This window comes from Patella vulgata, chromosome 2 (genome assembly GCF_932274485.2).
Source record: "Patella vulgata chromosome 2, xgPatVulg1.2, whole genome shotgun sequence".
Classification (NCBI taxonomy): Eukaryota; Metazoa; Mollusca; class Gastropoda; family Patellidae; genus Patella; species Patella vulgata.
Window position 1 is genome coordinate 64,254,410 of NC_065880.2, and position 26,478 is coordinate 64,280,887.

Consider the following 26,478-nt stretch of genomic DNA (forward strand, 5'->3'; position numbering starts at 1 on the left):
AGTTTTTAAAATGGGAAAAAAATTGTGACCTCCACAAGCTAAAAATGCGATTTTTCGAACAATCAGGGGCCATAATTCAGGAAGTTAAGTTCGGGTATCCGCGATTATCAAAAGGATCCAAGATCTTAGTGTGTAATGGTGATATATTCCCACGTTTTTTGGGTTTTTTTAAATCGGGTCAGAATTATAACCTCTACCTCAAGCTAAAGATAGGTTGCCAGGCCAAAAAACATACGCCCACAGCAGCTAAATCGTCCGAGCGGTCAACAAGGGTTGTCGCATTTTATTCCTTTGTACAGTACACTTCAGGCGGAAGTATGAAAATAGTCCTTGTGGGCGTTTTTTCCGCTCAAAAATCGCAGTGTTTTACCCATATACACTCCGCGTAATTAGAGACGTTCTGGGCGGAAAAAAGTCTGCAAAAATATAAAATTCGCGGTGGATTATCGCTAGCGAAAATATGAAATTCGCGGCAGATTATAGTTGGTGGAAATATCAAATTCGCGGCGGATTATAGTCCATAGTGATTTGAAATAGAGTAATTTAGTCCATATTGCCACAACGTTATTAGAAAGAAACAAATATTTAATGGAACGATATCACGAGTATATTAGTCGTTTTAGTTCACCGGTAATTCATATATTCATAATACTCTTTTCCAATTCCGTTTTGATTGTTAACTAAAGTGTACCAATGTATTATTGTATTCATATATTAAAATGTCCGTTATGTTCTATTCATTTATAATGTACATCTACATCGGTATTTAATTCGTGAATCACACCATAAAGCACATACACATAGCAATTTTCTATGTCATTAGTTGATCCAACAAGCAGACAATGAAACCATGTTTGTGAATTCTGATAATGTCTGAAAATGGACGACAATAAACATATATATAGAAGGTAGCGATTTGCACGTGGATGTCTTAAAATATGCTGTTTTTTTATATACTGATTTATTATCCGTTTTAATTATGAACAACAATTTAATGATATTCGTACAAATAAACGAATTAGCATAAATTGCTAGGAAGGAATATTTTCTCCTTTAACGGTAATTCAATTAAAATGACGATTCGGCTCCCAACGTTCAATATATACATTTACTTTATGTCCCCCAAATTAAAAGTCATATTGGATTAGCGATGCTAAACGCCGCTAGGAGCGCTGGCTGTACTATTTACAGACATCACAAAAAGTTGACCGAGAAAAGTATACGCCGTGTTACGCCTTGTCATGAATATTCAGAGTGTCAAACATCGACCATGTGATGTTTACCATCGAGAAAAATAGATGAACTTGCTGTCGAGTAAGATTTTGAGAAGCTGAGGTAAGATTTTCTGATATTTTTCATGAATTGAAAATTTGAAGTTAAGAGAAATTTTCGAAAAAGGCCCTCGACGCTCAAGATTTTGGTATATTTGGAAAGCCCAATTCATTAACTACTTATTTTGACCGTTTGTTAAGTCCGTATCCCCCGTAGGAATTCGTAAAATGGCTGAAATTGAACCATGTGGAATTAAAGGGAGGTAACTCGTGGTTGATCAGGGTTCAGACCATAATTAAAAACCCCCAGACTTCAGTGTAAAAAAATGATGTTAGATTTGGACAGTTTTTTTTATTATATTGAATGTTACTAAAGCTACGAACCAAACTTTAGCCAGACATTTCACTAACAAAGGATAAAAATTGTGAATGCTGTTGACCACCTTGGATTTTTTTTTTCAGGAACTGTAGCTGAAGAAGCAAGCTACTGCTTATTAATATATATTCATCCAAATCCAAACATAGCCAAAGGCGATCCCTGATATTACTTGGTACAACATAAAATAGACAAAAGATGATGATATAGGCCTACTCATACAATTTGCATGAAGACTATAAAAGGGGGGCTTGAAACTGACTGTTTCTCAGCATTCTCAAGAAAGTCTATAATTATTATAAATTTGTTATGAATCATAGAAGTTAGTTTAATTTATTGTTTGAAATCAGTATTAGTAATCTTTTTGTTGTTATTTCAATATTTGTGATGATATTTATTTTATTTTTAACATTTTCTACCTGAAAGAAGTGGCCTGATGCGTCAAATGTTTTTGTTTATTTTGAAAAATATCGCATATGAATAATGTGATTATTTTATATTGTTATTATTGGGTTTTTTTGTAAGAAGATACATGTATTAGAAATCTTATATTTGTTGATAAATGTGATAATGGTTTCTTTTTTTTTTTTATCATTTATTTTAAACCGGTGGGTGAACATTTTTAATTTCATATTGAAAAGTAACAGATATGAATTTTGATCTTATTGTGATTTTTTTAAAAATATTTTTATGACATAGATAATGTCTCGGCAAGATGTATCACCATCTGAATGTTTATATTGTTTTTATTTTCATGGGATAATGTCTCAACAAGAAAGCTAGACTTCTACCACTGATATTATAATATAGTATATCGAAATGCACATTTATCACAAATGAATTTTTTTAATACTCTTTCATGTAGATCATATCTTACTTTTTATAAGCTTACCTTTTAATTTGTTATTAAGCACAGTACATTATGTTTTTATCATTTTGCATATTTATCAGACAATTGAAGTGATCATGATACTCATTGTTTAGGATTATTTGGACTCTTTTAAGATATTCAAATGTTTTAACTATGTTTATATTACTGTTTTTATTTGAAATTGTAGTGATGTTGATTACAAAAATATAGCTGTTATATAAATCATAGTTTAATTGTTAATTTTCATTCCTGAAACAAACAATCTCAAATTGATGTACATGGCAGCTTATAAACAGCTTACAGGTTTATTTATCATTTTGCCACACACTTTTATGATTTTTAAAAATATCCACAGTATACGTTAGTATAACCGGTTTATAATTGTTGTATGACTGTGAATGGCCAGTGGTCAATGGCCTCGGAACCAGTAGGTGCCCAATTACATACATAAACTTGTTTCTCTTCGACATTGACATCATACGGTCAAAAATTGTGATTTAAGGTGTTGTCATGCAAAAAATAAATAACAGAACAGACTGAAAACACTTTTATGTGTGCTTATTCATTCAAAAATAAGCCTATGTATTAATGTCAAAGCGCTACAATTTAAGTACACACAAATTTGTCCATTTTTTTGCTGTGATTTGTGCGAAATCGGCACGAATCCCAACTTTGAACCTCTGTAACATAAAAAGTATATACTAGAATATTATAGCGACAATTTGGCTTTATCAAGTACATCTAGATCTTTAATTAGTGCAATTTTCATAGACCTATCTTGTATAGTTACTGAGATATTGGCTTCGGTCACTTTTTTGCGTTTTTTAAAAAAAGCCCTTTTTTAGCGCCTCTGGTTTGCCTTCTTTAAAACGCTATAACTTTTTTGATTTTCAATATTTTTTCGAAATTTTTTCAGATTATTCATTCTAGATAGTTCACAATTGCAGTATCATTGTCATTTTTGAGTCATTGGTTGTATCTGAAAACCCGTTGGCAATGCTAATTGGATAGAAGCTGGAAGATTGTTTACTTATTTCAGTTTCGTATTTGACTTTACAGATTCCCCACATTGCAAAACATATCAACACGTCAAATCGTTTCAGTTACAGGTAAAAGGCTTAAAAATATCATGTCTTATTTAGCCCCTTCAAATATTTCTTTTTATATAAATGCAACACACAAACTGCTTACCGTATTTATACAGTTGACGATAAATATCCTAAATAATAATCCGGTTCGGTTTCTTTCCAATAATTATCAATGAACATATCGAAGAACCTTTAATAAAACACCTAACAACCAGATCTTATGAATAGGATCTTGTCCGACAGAACTTAGATTAATAGTAACTGATCAAAGAGTGAACATCAAACAGAACAAAGGAAATTGCCTAACAAAAAAGCATGCTTTAGTTATAAGAGATGATTTGTGTGCCAAATTAAAAATATCACCGACAGGGGTTCACTAGTCCGCCGCTATAAGAAATACTATAATGTGGGTATCAATAAACCTAACCCTAACTCAACCCTAATGATAGATATCGGTGGACTAATGAACCCTAACCCAACCCTAACCCTAAAGAAAGATATCGGAACCCTAACCTAACCCTAATTCATCGTAGCCTGTTCGTAATTTAGCCGTGACAACCGCACCTATTAAGTGTGAAAATCCAGTTTGTTCGCGTCCCAATTGTAATTATTCTTTTTTGATGAGGTCAACTATTTTGGGTAATGATTACTTACTGACAATTCAGAATGAAAGTATTGTCTGCAAGACTACGACATGGTAACAATTTGTTGTTAATGGGGCTTCTATTATAGTCAATTATCAATTCATTTTGATGACATGTGCGAATTCACGTAATTTGGAAACTTGATTGACAGTATGCATTGACTCTAGAGTCTTTGGTGCCGAAATGAATAGGTCATCATGGTATTATCCAACCGATATGTGTTAATGTACATGTACCTGTAGCATCAAGGTTGGCGTTGACTTCTGGCGAGGTGTGCATTTAATTCATTTGTGATTTAAATCTGAAGATATATTACTTCAGGTGTGATTTACCGATTTACAATGCATTGTGAAACTTATTTGTCAGAATGGGAATGGATATTTTAATGGACAAAACTTTCGCCCACGGTAAGACCAGCATCTATGTGTGTAAATTTTGAAATTTTCGTAATTTGAATGAGTTTGAATGTCTTAAAAATGTCGAAAATATTGATGAAGTAATGTATCGTACAGCAATAACTCTGTTTATTATATTATATAAAAGCCTGCCAATTTTTGATATTTGTTATATTTTCAATGTAAGACAGCAAAATCTGCGTGTCTAACCGTGTTAAATTAAAAATCTTTTTTTGCATGCCGTATTAGCTGATATTCGACTACGATACGATGACTGCGGTGCAATTGCACTATAAATAAACCTAGCTATTTTAAAACATTTACATATACGGATGTGCTGACTGTACATGCATGGAAAGTCCGACTTAAAGGGGCACAGTGCGATATAAGGGATGGTTTTTGTGCCAAATTAAAAAAAAATATCACCACCGGTTCAACGAATGATTTAACAGAATATGTCAACTGCGAATATGATGATTAAGTATTCTTTTCACACGGTGCATACGACAACCTTTAAGTCTGTACCGATTCAATGTTGTTGTTAGTTAGTTGTATTTTACGTCCGCTTCCACCGAGGTGATATCGCAGACAAAAACCGATTCAAAAATTGAATTATCTTTTATATCCACTTTTTTTAAATCCCGAGTTATATCGTAAATAAAATTAATAGAATCCCCTGTAACCTACTGGTAATACATGATGTATATTGTATGGTGTAGGGTGTGCTATTCATCGTAGCCCGTTCGTAATTTAGCCATGATAACGGCACCTATTTTGTGTGAAAATCTAGATTGGTCGCGTCCCAATTGTAATTGTTCTTTAATAATGAGGTCAACTATTTTGGATAATGATTACTTACTGACAATTCAGAATAAAAGTATTGTTTACAAGAATACGACATGGTAACAATTTGTTGTTAAAGGGGCTTCTATTAAAGTCAACTATCAATTCCTTTTGATGACACGTGTGAATTCACGTAATTAATTAGGAATCTTGACTGCCAGTATGCATGACTCAGACTCATTGGTGCCGAAATCAACCACGTGTTCAGCATGGTTGACAGTGACTTCTGGCTATGTGTGCTTGAAAACAGGACATGAAGGCATATATTACTTGTTCGGGTGTGATTTATCAATTAAAAAATGCATTGTGTGACATATTTGTCAGAATGGAAATGGCTATTTCGATGGACAAAACTTTCGCTAACGGTAAGACCAGCATCTATGTGTTTAAACACATGTGTTTAAAGTCTTAAAAATGTCAAACATATTGATGAAGTAATGTATCGGTACAGCCATAATTCTGTTTATTTTATTATTTAAAAGCCTGTTTGATTTTTGTTATTTTTCAATATAAGCCAGTAAAATCTGCGTGTCTAACTGTGTTAAATTAACAATCTTTCTTTTGGCATGCCGTATTAGCCAATATTCGACTACGATATCACTGCCGTGGAATCGCACGATAAATAAACACATTTCAAACCGACTGTACATGCGTAGAAAGTCTGACTTTTTAAAATTACGCGGTGGTCGGCGGTTTAAAATAATCGCGGAGGTCAGCGTTTTATTTAAATTCTCGGAGGAAATTTAGAGCGGAATTTTGAGCGTGGCCAGAGAGAAATTTATGAACTGACGTTCGCGAATTTTCATTTCCGCCCAGGTCGGACCTCGGGGAAATTTAGTACTTCCGCTTGAAGTGTACTGTAGGTAATAGGGGCCTTTACAAGACAATTCCATGCAGATCAGATTATAAATGTTGTCGTTTGAGGGTTTACAAGGGTCTACAAACTGAAATAAGGGTGTCAACTCTCGAAGTAATCTACAGAAATTGTTGAAATTTGACAGGCTTTTTCGTTTTACTAATTTAAATAAAGCATATAAATTTCATACAGATCACATGATCACTTTTGTCATTTAAACGTTCATAATCGCCATAACTCTAGAAATTATTGACTTAATTGCTGAAATTCATGCATATAAATTTCATACATATCGGATGATAACTTTCATAAATCAAGCATTAACAAGGTTTAACAAAGTGATACAAGAGCAATAACTCTAGAAGTAATTATTGTAAATTGCTGAAATTCAATAGAATTTTTCGTTTCACTAATTTAAATCGTGCATATAAATTTCACAAAGATCGGGTGATAACTTTTGGCCTTAGAGCATTCACAAGGATCAATAAAGTGAAACCAAGGGCCATAACTCTAGACGTAATAAACGGAAATTGCTGAAATTCAATAGGCTTGTTCGTTTCAGTAATCTTAATAATGTATATAAATTTCACAAAGATTGGGTGCTAACTTTTGGCGTTGGAGCGTTCACAAGGAATTGTTGACGATGGACGAACAGACAGGCGGGGCGACAGCAATATACGTCCATATTTCAATGTGGGCGTATAAAACGATCCGATATGCGCGAATATTAAAAGGAACCAATATCCTTGGGTTATAAACATGTATTTCAAGTTTCTTCGAAATCGGATCAAAGTTGTGACCTCTAGAGGGTCCATAACCTTGATTTACCAGATGTTTACACTATTGGCGTACGAGTGGCGGCCATTTTGTCCAGCAGTTTTGGCCCGATTTTCACGAAATTCAAACTCACTGAACATTATGGTGTAAAGGTGATATAATAATACGTTTTTTTAAATCGGATAATAATTGTGACCTCTAGAGGGACCACAAGCTAAAAACGCGATTTTTCGTACAATCAGAGGCCATAATTCAGAAAGTTACCAGATGTTTACACTATTTGCGTATGAGGGGCGGCCATTTTGTTCGGCAGTTTTGGTCCGATTTTCATGAAATTATAACATGGACAAAATTATGGTGTAACTGTTATATATTCGAAATTTTTTTTTAAATTGGATATTAAAATTGACCTCACCAAAAACTAAAAATATGATTTTTTCGTACAATCAGGGGTCATAATTCAGGAAGTTACGATTCGATATGTATGAAAATGGAAAGGAACCAAGATATTTGGGTTATAAACATGCATTTCAAGTTTCATCAAAATCAGATAAAATTGTGACCTCAACCCTGATACACAATATTTTGATACTATTTGCGAACGAGGGGCGGCCATTTTGTCAGTCAGTTTCTGATCAATTTTTACGAAATTCAACTCAACCATCCTTAGGGTGTAACGGTGAAATATTCCAATGTTTTTTTTCAATCGGATAAAAATTTGACTGCTATAGGGTCCACAAGCTAAAAAGGCGATTTTTCGTACAATCAGGGGCCATAATTCAGGAAATGAAATGAAATGAAATGAAATGGGGTTTAACGTCCTACTGTTCTGCTCCTATGCTGGGCTAATGAAAACGGGCATACGCCATAAAGTGTGCTATGAGGGAAATTTTGCTCGGGCAGCGGCACTATCGCCTACTCTTATATCGAATTCCAACTGCCAAGGGATCTTTTACGTGCATTCCAATGTATACACGGGACCTCGTTTTTCGTCTCATCCGAAAGACTAGACAGCTGTCCTTGTCAGGCCCTCCGTCCTGCATCACTGACAAGGGGGAACCACGCCGGAAAATCTGGATGAACTTTCTCGGCCAATGCAGGGATCGAACACCCGACCTCCAGGAAGTTATGGTCCGATACGCATGAATACCGATAGAACATGTCTGGGATGAGATTGGATGCCGTCTGTATCGGAGACCACAGATGCACACCATTGCTTCTTTAGAAGCTGCTCTTGTCCAAGAATGGAACAATTTGCCCCAGGCCTTCTTTCAAACATTGGTAAATTCCATGCGACGTTGCTGCACAGCGTGTGTAAGAGCCCGTGAAGGACACACGCGCTACTGACATTTGCAGGGGTAGCGTTTATGCTGTAGCCTACCGTGATGATGTCTTGCAACCAATTGTTGTTCCGATGTTTCAAGCACACCCACAACTTCAGCACTTCCAACAGGATAATGCACGTCCGCATACCGCCCGTTTTAGTATGGACTACCTGGCTGCTAACAACATCAATGTCTTGGACTGGCCAGCCATGTCTCCGGACATGGCACCGATAGAACATGTCTTGGATGAGATTGGACGCCGCCTGTATCGGAGACCACAGATGCACACCATTGCTGCTTTAGAAGCTGCTCTTGTCCAAGAATGGAACAATTTGCCCCAGGCCTTCTTTCAAACATTGGTAAATTCCATGCAACGTCGCTGCACAGCGTGCGTACGAGCCCGTGGAGGACACACGCGCTACTGACATCTGTGTCGTACTTTTGGTTTTGACCCCTCTGACTTTGTACCGTTGATTACAGATTAAACATCCGTAAGTGTACAAATGTGTTGTTATGCATGTGTTCCCATTTGAATATTATTCACAATAAGAAGCACAATAAATAAGATATGTTTACAGGATCATTTTGTTATACGAAAAACTAAGTGATGCATTTTCCATGGCGGTCAGTATACGTGCACATGAAAATGTTGTACTATTTTACGTTAAACAAGTAATTACAAAGGTACATGTATTACCATGCGGACCATAAGCTGATTTCGTAGTCTTCGCAAGTTCCTTGCAGGCATCAATATTTTTATAGATGGCTTCATCTAAACCAGAATAATGCTGAAAAACAAATAAAACAATTTTATTAGCTTAATCCCAGGGCTTGCCATGAAGCGTAAAATTTGAAGAAAAATCTGTTAAAACAAGCCAACAGTGAGGCTGATGATCTCCAAATAAATAGATGACACATATTAATTAATCGCACATCTATTTTTTTTCCAAAGTATCAAGCAATCAAACTGATTATCAACTATACACTAAGTTTCATCACTCTCTATCAGATCTTGTCCCAAAGCAGGAAATTGCTTATCTCTGCTTAGCTTTAGCTCAATATGTTAATCATTGAACTCAGTCAAGACGAACATCTACATCAAGTTTAAACATTCTACCTCAATTAGAAGCAGAGTTGTTATGTTCGAAAGTCTTGACCAATCAAAATGCTTATTGCTCCTTAGCCTAAGCAGACAATTCTCATCATCGAACTTAGTCAAGGTATTGATGTAATGAAACTATACACCAAGTTTCATCACTCGCACTTAATTAGAACTAAGGTTATCGTGTCCCAAAGCATCAATCCATCAAATTGCCTATCTCTACTTACCATAAGCAGAAAATGCTCATCTTTGCACTCTATCAAGGCATTGACCTCATAAACACCTACACCAAGTTTGAACATTCTAGCTCAATTAGGAGAGTTATTGTGTTCCAAAATCTCGGCCAATCAAATTGCTTATCACTCTGCTTACCCTGAGCAGAAAATGCTCAATATCGAACTTAGTCAAGGTATGGATGTAATGAAACTCTACACCAAGTTTCATCACTCTCACTTAATTAGAACTAAAGTTATCGTGTCCGAAAGCATCAACCAATCAAATTGCTTATCTCTACTTACCCTAGACAGAAAATGCTCATCTTCACACTCCATCAAGGCATTGATCTAATAAACACCTACACCAAGTTTTAACATTTTAGCTCAATTAGAAGGAGAGTTATTGTGTTCCAAAGTCTCGGCCAATCAAATTGCTTATCTCTCTGCTTACCCTGAGCAGAAAATGCTCATTATCGAACTTATTCAAGGTATTGATGTAATGAAACTATACACCAAGTTTCATCACTCTCACTTAATGAAAACTAAAGTTATCGTGTCCCAAAGCATCAACCAATCAAATTGCTTATCTCTGCTTACCCTAAGCAGAAAATGCTCATCTTCGAACTCCATCAAGGCATTGCCCTAATAAACACCTACACCAAGTTTGAACATTCTAGGTCAATAAGAAGGAGAGTTATTGTGTCCCAAAAAGTGTGACGGACAGACAGACGGACGGACGAACCCATTTTAATAGTCCCCTGCTTTCTTCGAAAGGCGGGGGACAATAATCAAAATTTTAGCTCAATTAGAAGGAGAGTTATTGTGTTCCAAAGTCTCGGCCAATCAAATTGCTTATCGCTCTGCTTACCCTGAGCAGAAAATGCTCATTATCGAACTTAGTCAAGGTATTGATGTAATGAAACTATACACCAAGTTTCATCACTCTCACTTAATGAAAACTAAAGTTATCGTGTCCCAAAGCATCAACCAATCAAATTGCTTATCTCTGCTTACCCTAAGCAGAAAATGCTCATCTTCGAACTCCATCAAGGCATTGCCCTAATAAACACCTACACCAAGTTTGAACATTCTAGGTCAATTAGAAGGAGAGTTATTGTGTCCCAAAAAGTGTGACGGACAGACAGACGGACGGACGAACCCATTTTAATAGTCCCCTGCTTTCTTCGAAAGGCGGGGGACAATAATCAAAATATTGACAAGTTTATTGCCGAAACTAACCCAACAATGTCAATAACGTCATAAATTCGTCTGTCAAACAGATTCACCCAGGTGCACGCCGCATTTCCTCCTTGAATTTGATTGGCTAATGAAGTTACTCGCCACTCAGGTCAAGTCATGTTACTAAACAGGGCTCACACTGGCTTTCATTCTTTTTCCGCCAAAATGGATGATAATTTTTATATAAAAAAAATGTTCATATTTTTTTCCGCCAACTGGAATATTTTATCTGCCAAAAATGTGTGATAAAAAAGACAACTAACAATTTTAGGTCTCAGCTAGGATTATTATAAAACAATTACCAATAGATACAAATCAATAATCAATATATAAAACTTTAAAGATAGGTTGCCAGGCAACAAAACATATGCCCACAGCAGCTAAATCGTACAAGCAGTCGACAAGGGATGTCGCATATTTATTCTTTTGTAGGTAATTAGGGGAATTTAATAGACAATTTCATACAGATGACATTATAATTTTTGTCGATTGAGGGTTCACAAGGTTCTAAAAACTAAAACAAGGGCCGTAACTCTGGAAGTAATCTACTGAAATTGTTGAAATTCAACAGGCTTTTACGTTTTACTAATTCAAAGAATGCATATAAATTTAATACATATCGGATGATAACTTTTGTCGTTTGAACGTTCACAAGGAACAACAAAGTGAAACAAGGGCCATAACTCACGGCCAATGCAGGGATCGAACACCCGAACTCCAGCCCCCCCCCCCCCCCGTTAACTTTTAGAGCGTTTCGTCGACGGTAATATGATAAAAATGTCGAACTGTTTTCTCGCTCAAGAATCGTCATTATTCAACTTGTTCTTACGTTTTCGACCTCGTTTTTACGTTTTCCGACCAGTGGTGATAATATAATTTGAAATAATGATATCCAATAGGCATGCTTGTATTTTTTACATGTCGTATATGACGTCACTGTAAACGAATTCAGCTATCAAAATATTTAATTCTCTTCGCAATGAATTGTTGGCCATTTTGATAACATGTATTACCATTTTTTTTTTAAAGACGAAACGAAAACTAAAATAATCACCGCTTGAATTAATCATTAGGAGTAAATAATGACTTGAGATAAGGTTTAATATATATCATTGGCAATTATCAATCAACTAATCATTAATCCAAGACAACTGATTAGTATTTCTCATTGGCGCGATCCGGATTATCAGCCAGTTGATTAATTTACAGTATCCCGCCATGTGATTGACACTCAATGGTTAATCCAGGATAAATACGATTAGATTTTTCCGCCAGTTCTCAAAAAGAATCGCCAGTACCAAAAAACATTATCGCCAAAATCAAATTTTTATCACCACGTTTCAAACTAATATTTATCAGTATTTATTTGATCAGAACTTCGGTTTTTATTCCTTTGTGCAGTCGTATAATCTTCAATCTAAGCGTAATAATGCCCAAAGGAAACCCGATTGCCCTATCCACATTTATGTTGTGGGGTGAAGAGAGAGAGAGAGAGAAATGGGGTTTAACGTCCACTCGACACAAACTAGGTCATTTCGGGACTAACATATGGTTTTTAATTTTATTTCAATAATTCGCTTGCGCGTAGGGGTCTTTAGCAGTGGGAGGAAACCGGAGGACCCGGAGAAAACCCACGAGGTTGGACAGGCGACCCTACTCCTTGTCACGTACAACCGGGGATTCGAAACCACGCCAGTCGACTCAATGAGGGTGAAGAAATCCATACAGAAATTGGTTTTAAAGAAGAGTATGACTGTCAAAAACAGAAAGCGATGGTTACACATGTTTACTGCAAAGTCTGTGCCAGGAATTGTAATTTTCTTAAAACAATGGCAACAAAAGGACAGGTGTCGAATGATATCATGAACTATGTAATAGGAACAAACTATGTATTTAACAAGTATCCAGGCAACAAATTGATTTTAAATTTAAACAATCTTACAAAATGTGTTCTCACACAAACAACATTTTGCGCGAGCAATTTTTATTGCTCGCCTTCCTCGCCCAAACCTTAATTTGCGTGAGCAGTCATCTGCTTGTCATCAATTTATTCGTGGCCAGCCCTGTAATCAGGGTTCGTACACTAAAATGTGAATGAAATTCCATGACTTTCCAGGACCAAAAAGAGCATTTTCCAGGACCAAAATTAGAGCATTGCACTGAAGTTTGTCTATGCATGTTTAATGAATTAAATCTACATCGTCATGCAAGAAATCAACTTCTTGCAAATTATGAAACTTTAATTAATAACAGTATTCACTTAAATTACCAAATAAAAGTCGGGCTACAATCTGAGTAGTAAATGTTATCTTAAAGCATCAAGTACTTTAAACAAAGTTCAATTATTCACTGTAAACAAATTAATCCAAAATAGAACAGAGAACAAAACAATGTCCAGTACTTTAACTAAATTAGTTTGACTTATCTTCATTTAATTTTTTAATAATTTCTTCATCCAATTTGTCCAGTTCTCTGTGGCTATTGGATTTTGCAATTAAATGTCTGATTTCAGTAACAGAACCAACAGACTCTGCCTTGTTGGCCAAGTCATCAGCAGACATGAATAAAGCTCCTGAATCACTTTTAATTCTGCGTTTTTTAATTTTCATTTCATCAATTTCCTCTAACAAGGATCGTTTTTTCAATGAAAGTTTCTCCTTTTCTCTGTCATTTTTTTGTTTATCCAAAAATGACATATAGTTTTGTCTTGCAGAACTGACTGACATGACTAGTTTTTTTATTTATGTCAACATTTAAAGCTCCCCCAACAGACTGAATATGATCTATGACTTGTCTTTGCGCAATAAAAGATTTTTCGTCCATATTATCTTTATAGACCTCTTTATTTACAGAAAATCCACGCTCAACAGATGCTTGTCCATGTGACAAGATTAAAAGTAACTGAATGACAGACCAAATGTTACTATATTGTTGTTTTGATGAGAAGCAGTTATAGAAAAGATTATCAACTCGTTGTTCTTTATAATTGAAATCTTTAAACAAAGAAGAATATCCTGGTAAATCTTGGGTCAAAAATGTAGAAAATTCATGTTTTATTGTGTCACATTCTAACTCATTGTTCTTTTTATGATCAACAAGAATGCCAAGTATTCTTTCCAATTTCTCTACACAAAAATCTTTGTCATTACACATTTGCCTAGGATCTAAACATTTCATGCACCTCACAAGTGTATATTTCAGGGGACATTTTTCTTGGATTTTAGAAATCATTTTGATAACTGAAGCCCTTGCCTGAGCTCTTATGTCTAGAACTTGTTGTTCGTTCACTTTTTTGTAGGACACAAGTGATTTCAATAGTTTATTTCCCACAAATCCAATGTCAACTTTCTTTATTTCACACTGATTATTTCTGTCATTTATGTCAATCTTCAGTAATGAGTAAGCAGTACCCCCACTTTTACTTAGTACATCTGATTTAATCACCCTTCCCATTAGCCCCTTCAACAGCAGATACAAGTCCTCAGCTAGAAATGGAATCATGGGTTTGTCAGTCTGATACAAGGTTAAAAATGGGGTAACTTTTTGTGCAATAGAAATAAAACAGTTTATTTTAACTTCTAAAAGAGGGCCTTTTAACATTTCCACAATCGTTTTATATGACTCTGTTTTGGGGTTGGTTATTTTTTTCTTGTTAACTTGATCAATGTATTTTTTAAGTAATGGAATGATCTCAAGAGCTCTTAAAGCTACTGGTAGATTTTCCAACCATCTATGTTTACAAAACTTTAAAGCATAAACATGATTATCAGTTCCTATTAATTTTTCATAGTCCTTCCTGCGAGCAGGGGTGTCCTTGAACAATATGTAACAACTTCTAAACAAACTGTCAAGATTCCACTCAGAAGTTGAAGAAAAGTCCTTGAATGCACCGTGAATAATATGGAGCCCACAGCTTCCTATATTCAAGACTTTACTAGAATAATTAGTTTGTATATAATCAGAAAAGAGATCCCAAAATTTTAAATTAACATTAGGTCCATCCATAGACACTTGCAAAAGGTTAGACAGGTTCAAATCTTGAACAGAATCGGTAAAATGTTCTAAAAGTTCATGTGATGCAGCATGGCCAATAAACTTGGAGTTATAGTATTGAGTTATCACATTATCCCTATCCCAGTACCTCACATGTATATCTAGCTGTTTATTTTTTGTTTTGATATTCAAACTTTCATCAAAAAGGAGTACAAAAGAATCTTTATTCTTCACACTGTTTTTTAGCAAATCTGAAAAATGGGGTGCTAAACCAAAGTTGCAAAAATAGGCCATCTTTTTTTCTCCACAGGTGAATTTCTGTGCAATGTTGTTATCAGGGAACATTTTCTTAAATAATTTATCAATGCCTTCGTTTGATTTATATGAGTGGTGGTTTTCTATATTGTGCAGAGTCCACAATATCTCGGATTTTATTGTATCTTCCTTTGAAATGAACGAAGTCAATGATTGGGATTTCCTACTTTCGGTTTTAGTGCCGAAACTATCACAATGTGAACTAGAACTTTCTGCTGAAAGTTCAGTTGTACTACCCCTTGTTTGACCTGAAGATTGGACAAAAAACTGACCAATAGGATTCTGATCACACTCTTTTAATTTTCTGTAATTAACTAAATGTTTTTCGCCCTTCATGTGGCTCTTTACAGCTGCTTCCCCCATATTAGATATATCAAAAGACTTCTGACATGCGCAACATCGGGCTTTTCGTGAATTAGTTTTGTCACGCATTAACCATGAACAGAAATCGGTTTTTGTCATCCAACAGTCTTGAAATGTACATTTACCGGGCATTTTAATATTGTAGTAGTTAGTTGGGTATATCAAACAGAATTCATCACGCTATTCGAAAGCAAAAACACAACTAGTTGAATTCTGACTAGCAGACGAGTAACTGAAAGGGAGATAATTCAGCCAAGTCTGTGAGACTGCTACAGGACGTAGTTCAGATTATCAAGCCAAACAATTGATTGTCAAGCCAATGACTGTTGCGTCTGAAAAAAAAAGACTACGGTACGAAAGTTTGTCTACTCTTGGATCTATTTTTCTCTACCGTGCTTTTCTTTCGTATAAGTTTTACAAATTGAATAAATGGATCAAATTTCAGAGAAAGGGTGATTACTGGACGGAGGTGAAAATTTCATGACTTTCCATGATAAAATACTCATATTACAGGTTTTCCAGTCCTGGAATTTTCATAGGTGGAATTCCATGACTTTCCAGGTTTTCCAGGAAACGTACGAATCCTGTGTAATCCTAAATGCACATGTACATCAATAGAACTTTAATATTCCACCTTAAGGATGTTGCCATGTTTAAGATTCGCACTAACTTTCCAAACTATTTCTCAGTGATACTCTAATACCTGTTTCCATTACCCCTAAAAACATAAATCGCGCAAACATTTCTGAAAACTTTTCATAGTAAAATGTACAATTCTTAAATGTACATTTAAAACTATCTAAGGCCATAGTTATTTGATTTCCTGGTTTGCTTGTTTCACCATTTTTAATTCAGTATCTCAACCAGTGGCTGCCAGGCAGGATACGCCCACATTTTCGAGAGATGGATAGAGAACAAGCTAAAAAAAAAGCGATTTTTCGTACAATCAGGGGCCATAATTCAGAAAGTTAAGGTCCGATATGCGCGAATATCGAAAGGAACCTAGATCTTTGGGTTATAAACTTACATTTCAAGTTTCAACAAAAATGGATAAAAATTGTGACCTCTATCGGGTCCACAACCTTGATATACCATATTTTTACGTAAATCTCAGAACGAAGGGCGGCCATTTTGTCTGTCAGTTTTGGGACGATTTTCACGAAATTCGAACTCAGTCGTCCTTGGGGTATAATGGTGATATAATAAAAAGTTTTTTTAAATCGGATAAAAATTATGACCTCTATGGGGTCCACAAGCTAAAATCGCGATTTTTCGTACAATCAGGGGCCATAATTCAGGAAGTTATGTTCCGATATGCGCGAATATCGAGAGGAACCACGATCTTTGGGTTATAAACTTACATTTCAAGTTTCAAAAACATTGGATAAAAATTGTGACCTCTATAGGGTCCACAACCATGATATACCATATTTTTACGCTATTTGAGAAAGAGGGGCGGCCATTTTGTCTATCAGTTTTGGGCTGATTTTCACGAAATTCGAACTCCGTTGTCCTTAGGGTGTAACGGTGATATAATAATATGTTTTTTTAAATCGGATAAAAATTATGACCGCTAGGAATTTGCCGTGTTTCTCTAGGAATTCACCGTGTTTCGATAAGAATACATCGTCAGGGTATGAAATAAGCCTCTTATATGGTAACCTCAAAATAGGTTACGCTAATCTGCATCAAATTTGAACTGGTAACCTATAGGTTACGATGCCATATTTGTTTAGAGCCGACCCTCGAATTAGCCTAGGGGGATTTGGGGCCAATTAAAAGATTAGCCAGCTACCCCTTAGCTTATTAAATCAGCAGGGCCCATATCCCTAAGCGAATTAGTGGATTATTGTTAATCCTAAAACTCTCTACAAAATTGCAAATAACTAAATAAAAACTTTTTTTATACAAAAATGTACAGATTGTCGTGTTCTTTCCAATGATATAAAATTCAATTGTACAAACTAACAATTACCGGTATATTACTATAAATAATATTGAAAAGTCAGTTCCACTAAAATTATGACTTTTCTCTGTCATAATAAACGTGAACATGTATCTCCTAAGATTTTATTTTAAAAAAAAGAACAGTGTTCAAAGTAAATATAAATATATAACTTTTAGAAAGAAATATCGCCCCAAATGACCGTCACTTCATCGCTATGTGACATTTCTGTTTTTGTTGGATATATGGTGGGAATTGTCGTCTTCTTTGCTTCATAGCATCGAAAATAAAAATATATAGTTGAAATCTTCGGCAATGTAATATTCCTCTATGTAGCTTGTATTAAATCCTAAAAGTTTTGATTCAATTTAGCTTTCCAAAATCTAGAATTATTATCCGTAAGTTTTGTGGTATCGTCTGTCTGGAAACGTATCCAAGATATGGCGGCCGACACGCTTGATCTCGGCTGCTTCGCATCATTCATAACGTCCCCCAAAAATAACAAATAGTTGATTTCTTCGACATTATCATGTTCTACGATATGCCTGGCAGTAAATCATAAAAAATCTGATTCCATTTCACTTTCCATGTCATAAAATTATTAGCCGTGAGTGACAACGTGAAAATATTGGAATAATGCCAAAGTCATTGACACGGTGTGAATTTTCACCTCTGACCTATTACGTAAATACCGGAAGATCCATTGTTGAAAAGTATGTTTTTTATTTGATAATTTGCGAATATAACATTCCTTTTCATTGGGTGTTTATTTTTATTACTCAATCACCATTAATTTAAGAAATAAAAACAATAGAAATCAGTTGATTGATCTGGCGCTTTCGTTCGCTAAAGAGGCAAATGAGTATGTCGTTGCCAGGTATGATGGGTCCGCGAGTTGATTTGCTACCGACAAAATGACAGGTGCGAACTTAACGATCTTTCAGGCATTTATTTATAATTGTAAAATGTTTTAATGTAGTAGTGGAGGGAATATTTTAACTGAAACCTTTAGTTTATAAATTATAGCTCGGTGGTCGAGAACGGAAGTCCGTTTGCGTGTTTCCAGGTCATGGTAACCGATGCGTAACCTGAACGACCGTTCGCGTGTTATTTCGTACCCTGATCGTGTTTTGCCATGCTTCCCGCAAGGAATTCGCGAGCCTACCTTAAGCTAGGGTCGAACTAATATTGTCTATAATAAATTAAAGGAGTTGTAATATAGTAATGCTCCCGGGAAATGTGTACATGTATAATGTACAGGCAGGTTTGAATAACAAATGAGTATGGTAATCTCGGGAAGACATTTACCGGCATTCTGTATCGGTTAGGATTTTTTCTCCAACGCACTTTATACATACATAATGCCGACCAAAATGTATGCAAACTATGAACAACTTACAATTTTTTAAACATATCAATTCATTCTTCGTTTATAACTTAGATGTAATCCGTCAATTTGGGGCTGCTATCAAATCCAAACTTTAAATTATATACGATGAGCTTTTACACATTACTTCATTACTCGCAGCTTCGGTTAATCTAAATCAATCATCCATACAGCATGTACAGTAAATCACTCTGCGGGTCGCTTAACGGTATGTTACGTGGTCAGAAACGCGCCAAAAGATTGGAACTACATGTATATTCTTACGCTGTTTTACTCGGCGAATAATATCCACTGTGACAATATTTCGGTGGGAGCAGATATTGAATAAAGCCATTTCACACACACATACGTGTACATTACATGCGCCTCATATATTTATACAATATCCACGAGTGTGTTTATTCTCGTCTTCACCCCGTTATAATTTACTTATTTTGAGTACTTTCTGAATGATTCCATTCTTTTGTACGTCCAACTTGTCGATTTCCTACTGCATATACATGTACCCTGCAGTCCATGCGAAATGATATTTTTTTTACTGGACATTTGGGCAGGTATTATTCCAACTATTGCTGGACCGAATGAGATTTTACTGGTCCAAAAAAGTTCATACCAAAAATATGCATAAAATAAGTAATAATGGCCTAAAACTAGCATTACCACATTCGTCCTCAGCGCTGTGTGACACTCAGTCAGCGTATTGACCGTGTCCTGCACTCCTCGCGCACAGAGTGCCAAGAAAAAATATCTGATAAAAAACTCACAATTTGTGTCAACATATTTTAACCTATATGAATAAAAAGTCAATTAAATTACCTTTCTAGTGATACAAGTTTCGTTTTTGTTCTTTGTTGATAATGCACTCAAAACACAAGTTATAAAATACCCACGCTAATATTACGTCACTGGCAGTTAGCCATTGTTTTTCCATTAGCAAATTAATTAGTGTTCACGGCACGCCCGGGTTTTTGAGCGGTATCTCGCTGGGGATTCTCATAGCTCGGAAAGTTCTTCACGTACGTCATTGAAACTTTCAACGAATCATCAGGAAGAACCCCGCAAGGTTCCGCGGCATTCCCGATCAAAATGGCGGGTATAGTTTTTGAGATACAAATGTTTTAAAAGATTGAAGTCAAATTTTTCTAAAACTCAATCTTGGGGCTGGAATTTTAAAACGGTGAGAACCTTTATGAAATATCGTTGATTATAATGATATATGTGTCGTCGGTAATAAAAACTGTTTTCATTGAGGAATAAGCCGCAGAAGTTTGGTTGCCAAGCCGAGTTCTTACGGCGAAAACTTCACGGGCGATTCCATTCATAGCAAAATGGTATTCCCCTATGACGAACATTGTTGACATCACGTGATTGTCTTTGTTGAGTCTGATTGGACAAACTCGCATGTCATTTCAGCTGTAGGGGGTGGAAGGCGGGTAATCCTTCCATGGATGCTATCACGCACGATATAAACAAAGCACTTGTTATTTTGACATTTATGTATGGATTTGACTTGACAGTTGTCTTGGAACCGAATGACAAACATGTATGTCCCATAAATTAGTTAATTTTAGATATTAATCAAATTACTAAAACTATAATAGTATAATTATTTACCAAACATTTCATCAATAATCAAGTAGTCTAGAGATATAGGCCTATCAAATAATATTATCATTTTGATTATGAAACTCAATAAAATGGATCAATTTTAGATATTAAAGGTCACCGGAAAAGCATCAATTTTTTTTTTAAATAATGCAAGTAATTATGTCAACATATCCTTTCCATAAGTATAACCCGAGCCCGAACGTCAATAATACCTGCAACAGGTAAATTTCAACATTAGTAATTTCCGCCGTTCTCCGTCGGTAGTCGGAACTTTCCGTTAATAATCAATCCGTGACGTCATTTTAGTCCTTCTGCACATAGAAATATAGACAAGAATATGAGCAGGACTAAAATGACGTCAAATTTACGGAAAGTTACGACTACCCACGGAGAATGGCGGAAATTGCTAACGTTGAAATTTACCTGTTGCAGGTAATATTGACATTCGGGTTCGTGTTATACTTATGGAAAGGATATGTTGACATAATTACTTGCATTATTTAAAAAATTTATGAACCTTTTCCGGTGACCTTTAATATAATTAGTAAATTATGTAAAACTACAATTATTTACCAATCATTTTATCAGTAATCAGGTAGGCTAATTAATATTATCATTTTGATTAAAATGTAACGCAATAAAAATGGTTTAATTTTAGATATTAATATAATTAGTAAAATTATGGAAAACTATAATTATTTACCAAAATTTTTTCAATAATCTAGTAGGCCTATTAAAATTATTATTTTTATTAAAATGTAACTCAATTAAAATTAGTTAATTTTACATGTTAGATTGTCAGTAAAGGTTACTGGGCCTATATAAGCTAGACTACTTGATTATTGATGAAATGTTTGGTAAATAATTATAGAATAATCTTTCATTTAATTTTCCAATTATAATATGTGAGGGAATTTAGCATTCCTATATCATATAAAACTTTTGAAACCTATTTTTCATGTATTTGTGAAAGATGCAAGCAGTTTCATGAAGGCGCATCAACTTTCGACATTCCACGTCTCATTTTTGAAATATTGAACAAAATAAACAATGTCTAAAAACAACTTCTTTATTTAATATGTTCTCTGGTGGGTATTTGACATTTGGAAACTGTAATCCCCTCTTCAATACCTTTCCAATGATATATTACAACCCATACTTTGAGCACCGAATAAATGACACCCGATTGTGACGGAATCTGGCATGTCGGCCATCTTGGATTCCAAAATGGCCGCCATTTTTCTTTGAAGTCATGAAGTAGATGAAACTTACTTTATGGAGTGCAGAATGAAGCATTTTTAACAGCCGTGTAGTGTCATTTGATGCTGACCTCATAATTGCAGTACATTTTAATGGCGGTTTTAACCGCAATCCAAGATGGCCACCATCTCACGGAACGCGTATGTTGCAGAGGCATTTTGACGACAGAATTGAATTTGTCGTCCATTTTTCATCTGGGTGTCAAAATTTCAACTTATTGCTTTTGATATTACCAGAGTTATTGTAGGATCTTTAAAAGACTATTTTAGCCTCAAAAAGCCCTATTTCGAGGGCGTGTTTTGCCTATAGATAAGTCTATTACTTTTTGTCAGAAAAATGTTGCCATCTGCGATGAGAAAAATGTTCATAGAAAACTTATTTATTAACCGATTTTGAGAATTTAAAAAGTTTCTTCATGTTTGAAACAGGCTGCATGCATTAAAACAGAGAAAAACACATCATCTGTTATTTGAAATTTTGATGTGGTAATGCTACTAAAACTCGAAAAACAACAAACAGTATTTTCACTCTATTGTTACTTAATATTATCTATGATACACGTAAATCATTATTATTTTCTATCAACAATAGCTTGGACTTATAATTAAATTTTTATCGCGCCAATATTTACAATCGTTTTACTGTTCTATAAATAGACCGCGTAAAGAAAATATAATCCCTTAGATGACAATCGAGTCTACCAGAAGCCAATGTTATTAATACAATAAAAGGACTTTTGTTTTAGTCTGGATTAACCTAGCCTACTACTTACTAGACTAGCTCGATATACAGTACTACGTACTCGAGATAAGATTTTGTTTACATTTTAAACACTAGTGAAATTAACACAATAAATTAAACGAGAATTCAACAGTCCGTGCACAAAGCGCCGTCAGTCAGTGCCAATACGGCGATGATTTAATATTTGTAAGTTGAGTGTCCGTTAACCCGTCCACAAGCAAACCCATCCACGGTTAAGGTAATACCGGTACTTGACTTGTATATTATTTAATTGATTACAATAGATCACTTTTACTCATTGGTTGTTTATATTGTTTTATTTACCTAATAATCAACTAGCTTGGCTCGCCATCCCGACAGCGATTAGTTCAAATTCTTTATTCCTTTAAGCCAAAGACTCATCAGGTATAACATATAGTACAAACAAATAAATAAATACAATATGTACAAAAACAATCTAGTTCACCGATGTTTTTGTAATAAAGAACAATAGTATTGTTTGTTGATTAGCGTTATGATTTTAGACAAAATGGTAAGTTCACCAATGTTTTTGTAATAAAGTAGACCCGTATTGTTTGTTAATTGACTTTATCCCATGATTTAAAAAATTGGCGATGGTTAATATTGGCTCAAAAATAATTCCTTAAATTGCGCCGGAGCCCCTTTTAAATCAATTGAATTCGCATAAAAACAACAAAGAGTGGCTACGTGCGATTTTATTCTTTGATCTTGATACACAGGACATTTCTGTTATTCAAACAAATCTGCACGAGAATGACAACATACAAGTTGACAGTTACCATTGGTTTGGGGTTCATGAAGAATAGGCTCTTCTATCGAGCCTACAGTTATTCTTTTCTAAAATAAAATGAGTGCCTTGGATTTTTGTGTGGATTTGATAGCGGTTATACTTTACTAATATTCTCTGACATCGGAGGCTTGTGTCGCGTTCATTTCATTTTTGCGGTAAGTACGAGCTTCTTATGTCTGATTTGAAAGCGCTTTCGACTTCCGTTGCAAGTTCTATTTGTCACTTTTGTGACTTTCGCAGTGTACCCCCTCCCACCCATATTGTTTTAATACGTCATAATACATTATTATCATATACCGGTGACAGTCAAGATTTGCTAAATACTTTTCGCCAAGTAACACAGCATAAGAATATATAGTCCCCGTGTCGAACCCAACATCCCATGTTTTCGCGCGTTTCTGACCACGTGACGTACGGTTAACCACATTGCGGAGTGATTTACATGTATGGCACTGTGATTTATGAATGGTTGATTTAGATTAACTGAAGCTGCGAGTAATGAAGTTATGTGTAAAATCTCATCGAATATAATTTAAAGTTTGGATTTGATAGCAGCCAATAAGATGAAATACGTTTAAAAAATTGTAAGTTATTCATTGTTTGCATACACGTACATTGTGGCACCACGTTATACATGTACAGTGTGTTAGAAATACGACCGTAGCTGCCTCGCCAACGGTTAACATATCTTGTATTCAACTTAAATAAATTACATTTTTCGTCAACATGCTTACATCGGGATGATATCGGCACTCAAGCGATTCACCGTGTTTCACTGCGAAACACCATAATTCACACGAAACACCCTATTTCGCGGTGATTTGGCTAGCTACCGTTTCGCTAGCGATTCTCCAAGATTCCACCGTGAAATAGAGAGTTTTTCCGTGGTGTTCGCCGATTATAGTCCCAAACTCCAGCACTGTAGTGTATACGACCACATTTCAATGTTGGCGTATAAAAAGGCAATTTTTCGTACAATCAGGGGCCATAATTCAGGAAGTTACGATTCAATATTGAAAGGAACCAAGATCTTTGGGTTATAAACATGCATGTCAAGTTTCATCAAAATCGGATTAAAATTGTGATCTATACAGGGTCCACAACCTTGATATACCGTATTGTCACACTATTCGCGTACAAGCGGTGGCAATTTTGGTCCGATTTTCATGAAATTCAAACTCAACCTTCCCTACGGTATAACGGTGATATTATCAAACATTTTTTTAAATAGGATAATAATTTGACCTCCAGTGGGACCACAAGCTAGGAATCTTCTTCTCATGACCTCAAACACTATGTATAAATTTAAACACAATCGGATATTAACTTTAGGCTCTAGAGCATCTACAAGATTTTTTGAAGAGATCAAGGGCCATAACTCTGGCAGTAGTTATCGGAAATCGCTGAAAATCAATAGGCTTCTTCGTGGCATGACCTTAAACACTGTGTATAAATTGAAAGTCAATCGGATATTAACTTTGGCCTCTAGAGCGTCCACAAGATTTTCAAAGTGATCAAGGGCCATAACTCTGGCAGCAAATATTGGAAATCGCTGAAAATCAATAGGTCCCATCGTCTCATGACCTTAAACACTGTGCATAAATCTAAAGTCAATCGAATATTAATTTTGTCATCTAGAGCATCCACAAGATTTTTTGAAGTGATCAAGGGCCATAACTCTGGCAGTAATTGTCAGAAATCGCTGAAAACCAATAGGCTTCATCATCTTATGACCTTAAACACTGTGTATAAATTTAATGTCAATCGGATATTAACTTTAGACTCTAGAGCATCCACAAGATTTTTTGAAGTGATCAAGGGTCATAACTCGGGCAGTAATTATTGGAAATCGTTGAAAATCAATAGGTTTCTTCGTCTCATGACCTTAAACATTGTGTATTAATTTAAAGTCAATCAGATATTAACTTTGGCCTTTAGAGCATCCCACAAGATTTTTTGAAGCGATCAAGGGCCATAACTCTGGCAGTAATAATTGGAAATCGTTGAAAATCAATAGGCTTCTTCGTCTCATGACCTCAAACACTGTGTATAAATTTAAGGTCAATCGGATATTAACTTTTGCCTCCAGAGCATCCACAAGATTTTTCAAAGTGACCAAGGGCCATAACTCTGGCAGCAAATATTGGAAATCGCTGACCTTAAACACTGTGTATAAATTTAAAGTCAATCAGATATTAACTTTAGCCTCTAGAGCGTCCACAAGCAATTGTGGATGCCGGACCGACGGACGGACGGGGGCGACGACAATATACGACCACATTTCAATGTGGGCGTATAAAAAGGTGATTTTTCTGACAATCAGGGGCCACAATTCAGTAAGTTACGTTCCGATGGGCGCAAGTATCAAAAGGAACTAAGATCTTTGGGTTATAACAGTGCATGTCAAGTTTCATCAAAATCGGTTCAAAATTGTGACCTCTATAGGTCAAACGTGATTTTTTTAGTACAATCAGGGGTTATATTCCATGAAGTTTCGATCCGATACATGCCAATATCAAAAGCAGCCGTGATCTTTTGTGGATAAACCTATATTTCAAGTTTCATCAAAATCGGATAAGAATTTTGACCTGTGGAGAGTTCAACTTTTTTTTATTGTTGACGGACGGATGGACAGACGGACAGGTCAACGACAATATACGTCCACATGAAAATGTGGGCGTATAAAAATAAAACTACTTGTCACCTGAGACCAGTAAAATTTTACAAACATTTCAACCCCTGCTTCAGAGTATATCGTAAACAGTTTGCATAGAAAAAATAAATAAAATGAAATAAACTAAACAGACCAGTGTAAAGCCAGGATTAGTTTTCATACCCACCGAATCTGATACTACTAGTTTCACAATTTAAAAAAGACAACCTACTCGCAATATCGCATGACAATATCGCAAAGCTCTTTTCCGGTAAGACATGACTGTAATTAAATCTGCCACCACAGACTGTTGATTTAAAAAAATTAAGGGTGTGACGACTAAGCAAAACTTGAACCGGTTTGTCGGCTGCTAAAAAAACAAACCGATTCGGTTTAGTCG

At 35.4% G+C, this 26,478-nt stretch overlaps 1 protein-coding gene across 1 annotated transcript in view; it reads right to left on the reverse strand.

Moving 5' to 3' along the window:
* Positions 1-26,478, reverse strand: part of LOC126811191 (T-complex protein 1 subunit theta) — a 230,372-nt gene that overhangs the window by 184,101 nt on the left and 19,793 nt on the right. Inside the window, exon 2 of the mRNA XM_050536755.2 lies at positions 9,144-9,234. Coding sequence (XP_050392712.2) covers positions 9,144-9,234 — 91 coding nt within the window. The remainder of the gene's footprint in view (positions 1-9,143; positions 9,235-26,478) is intronic.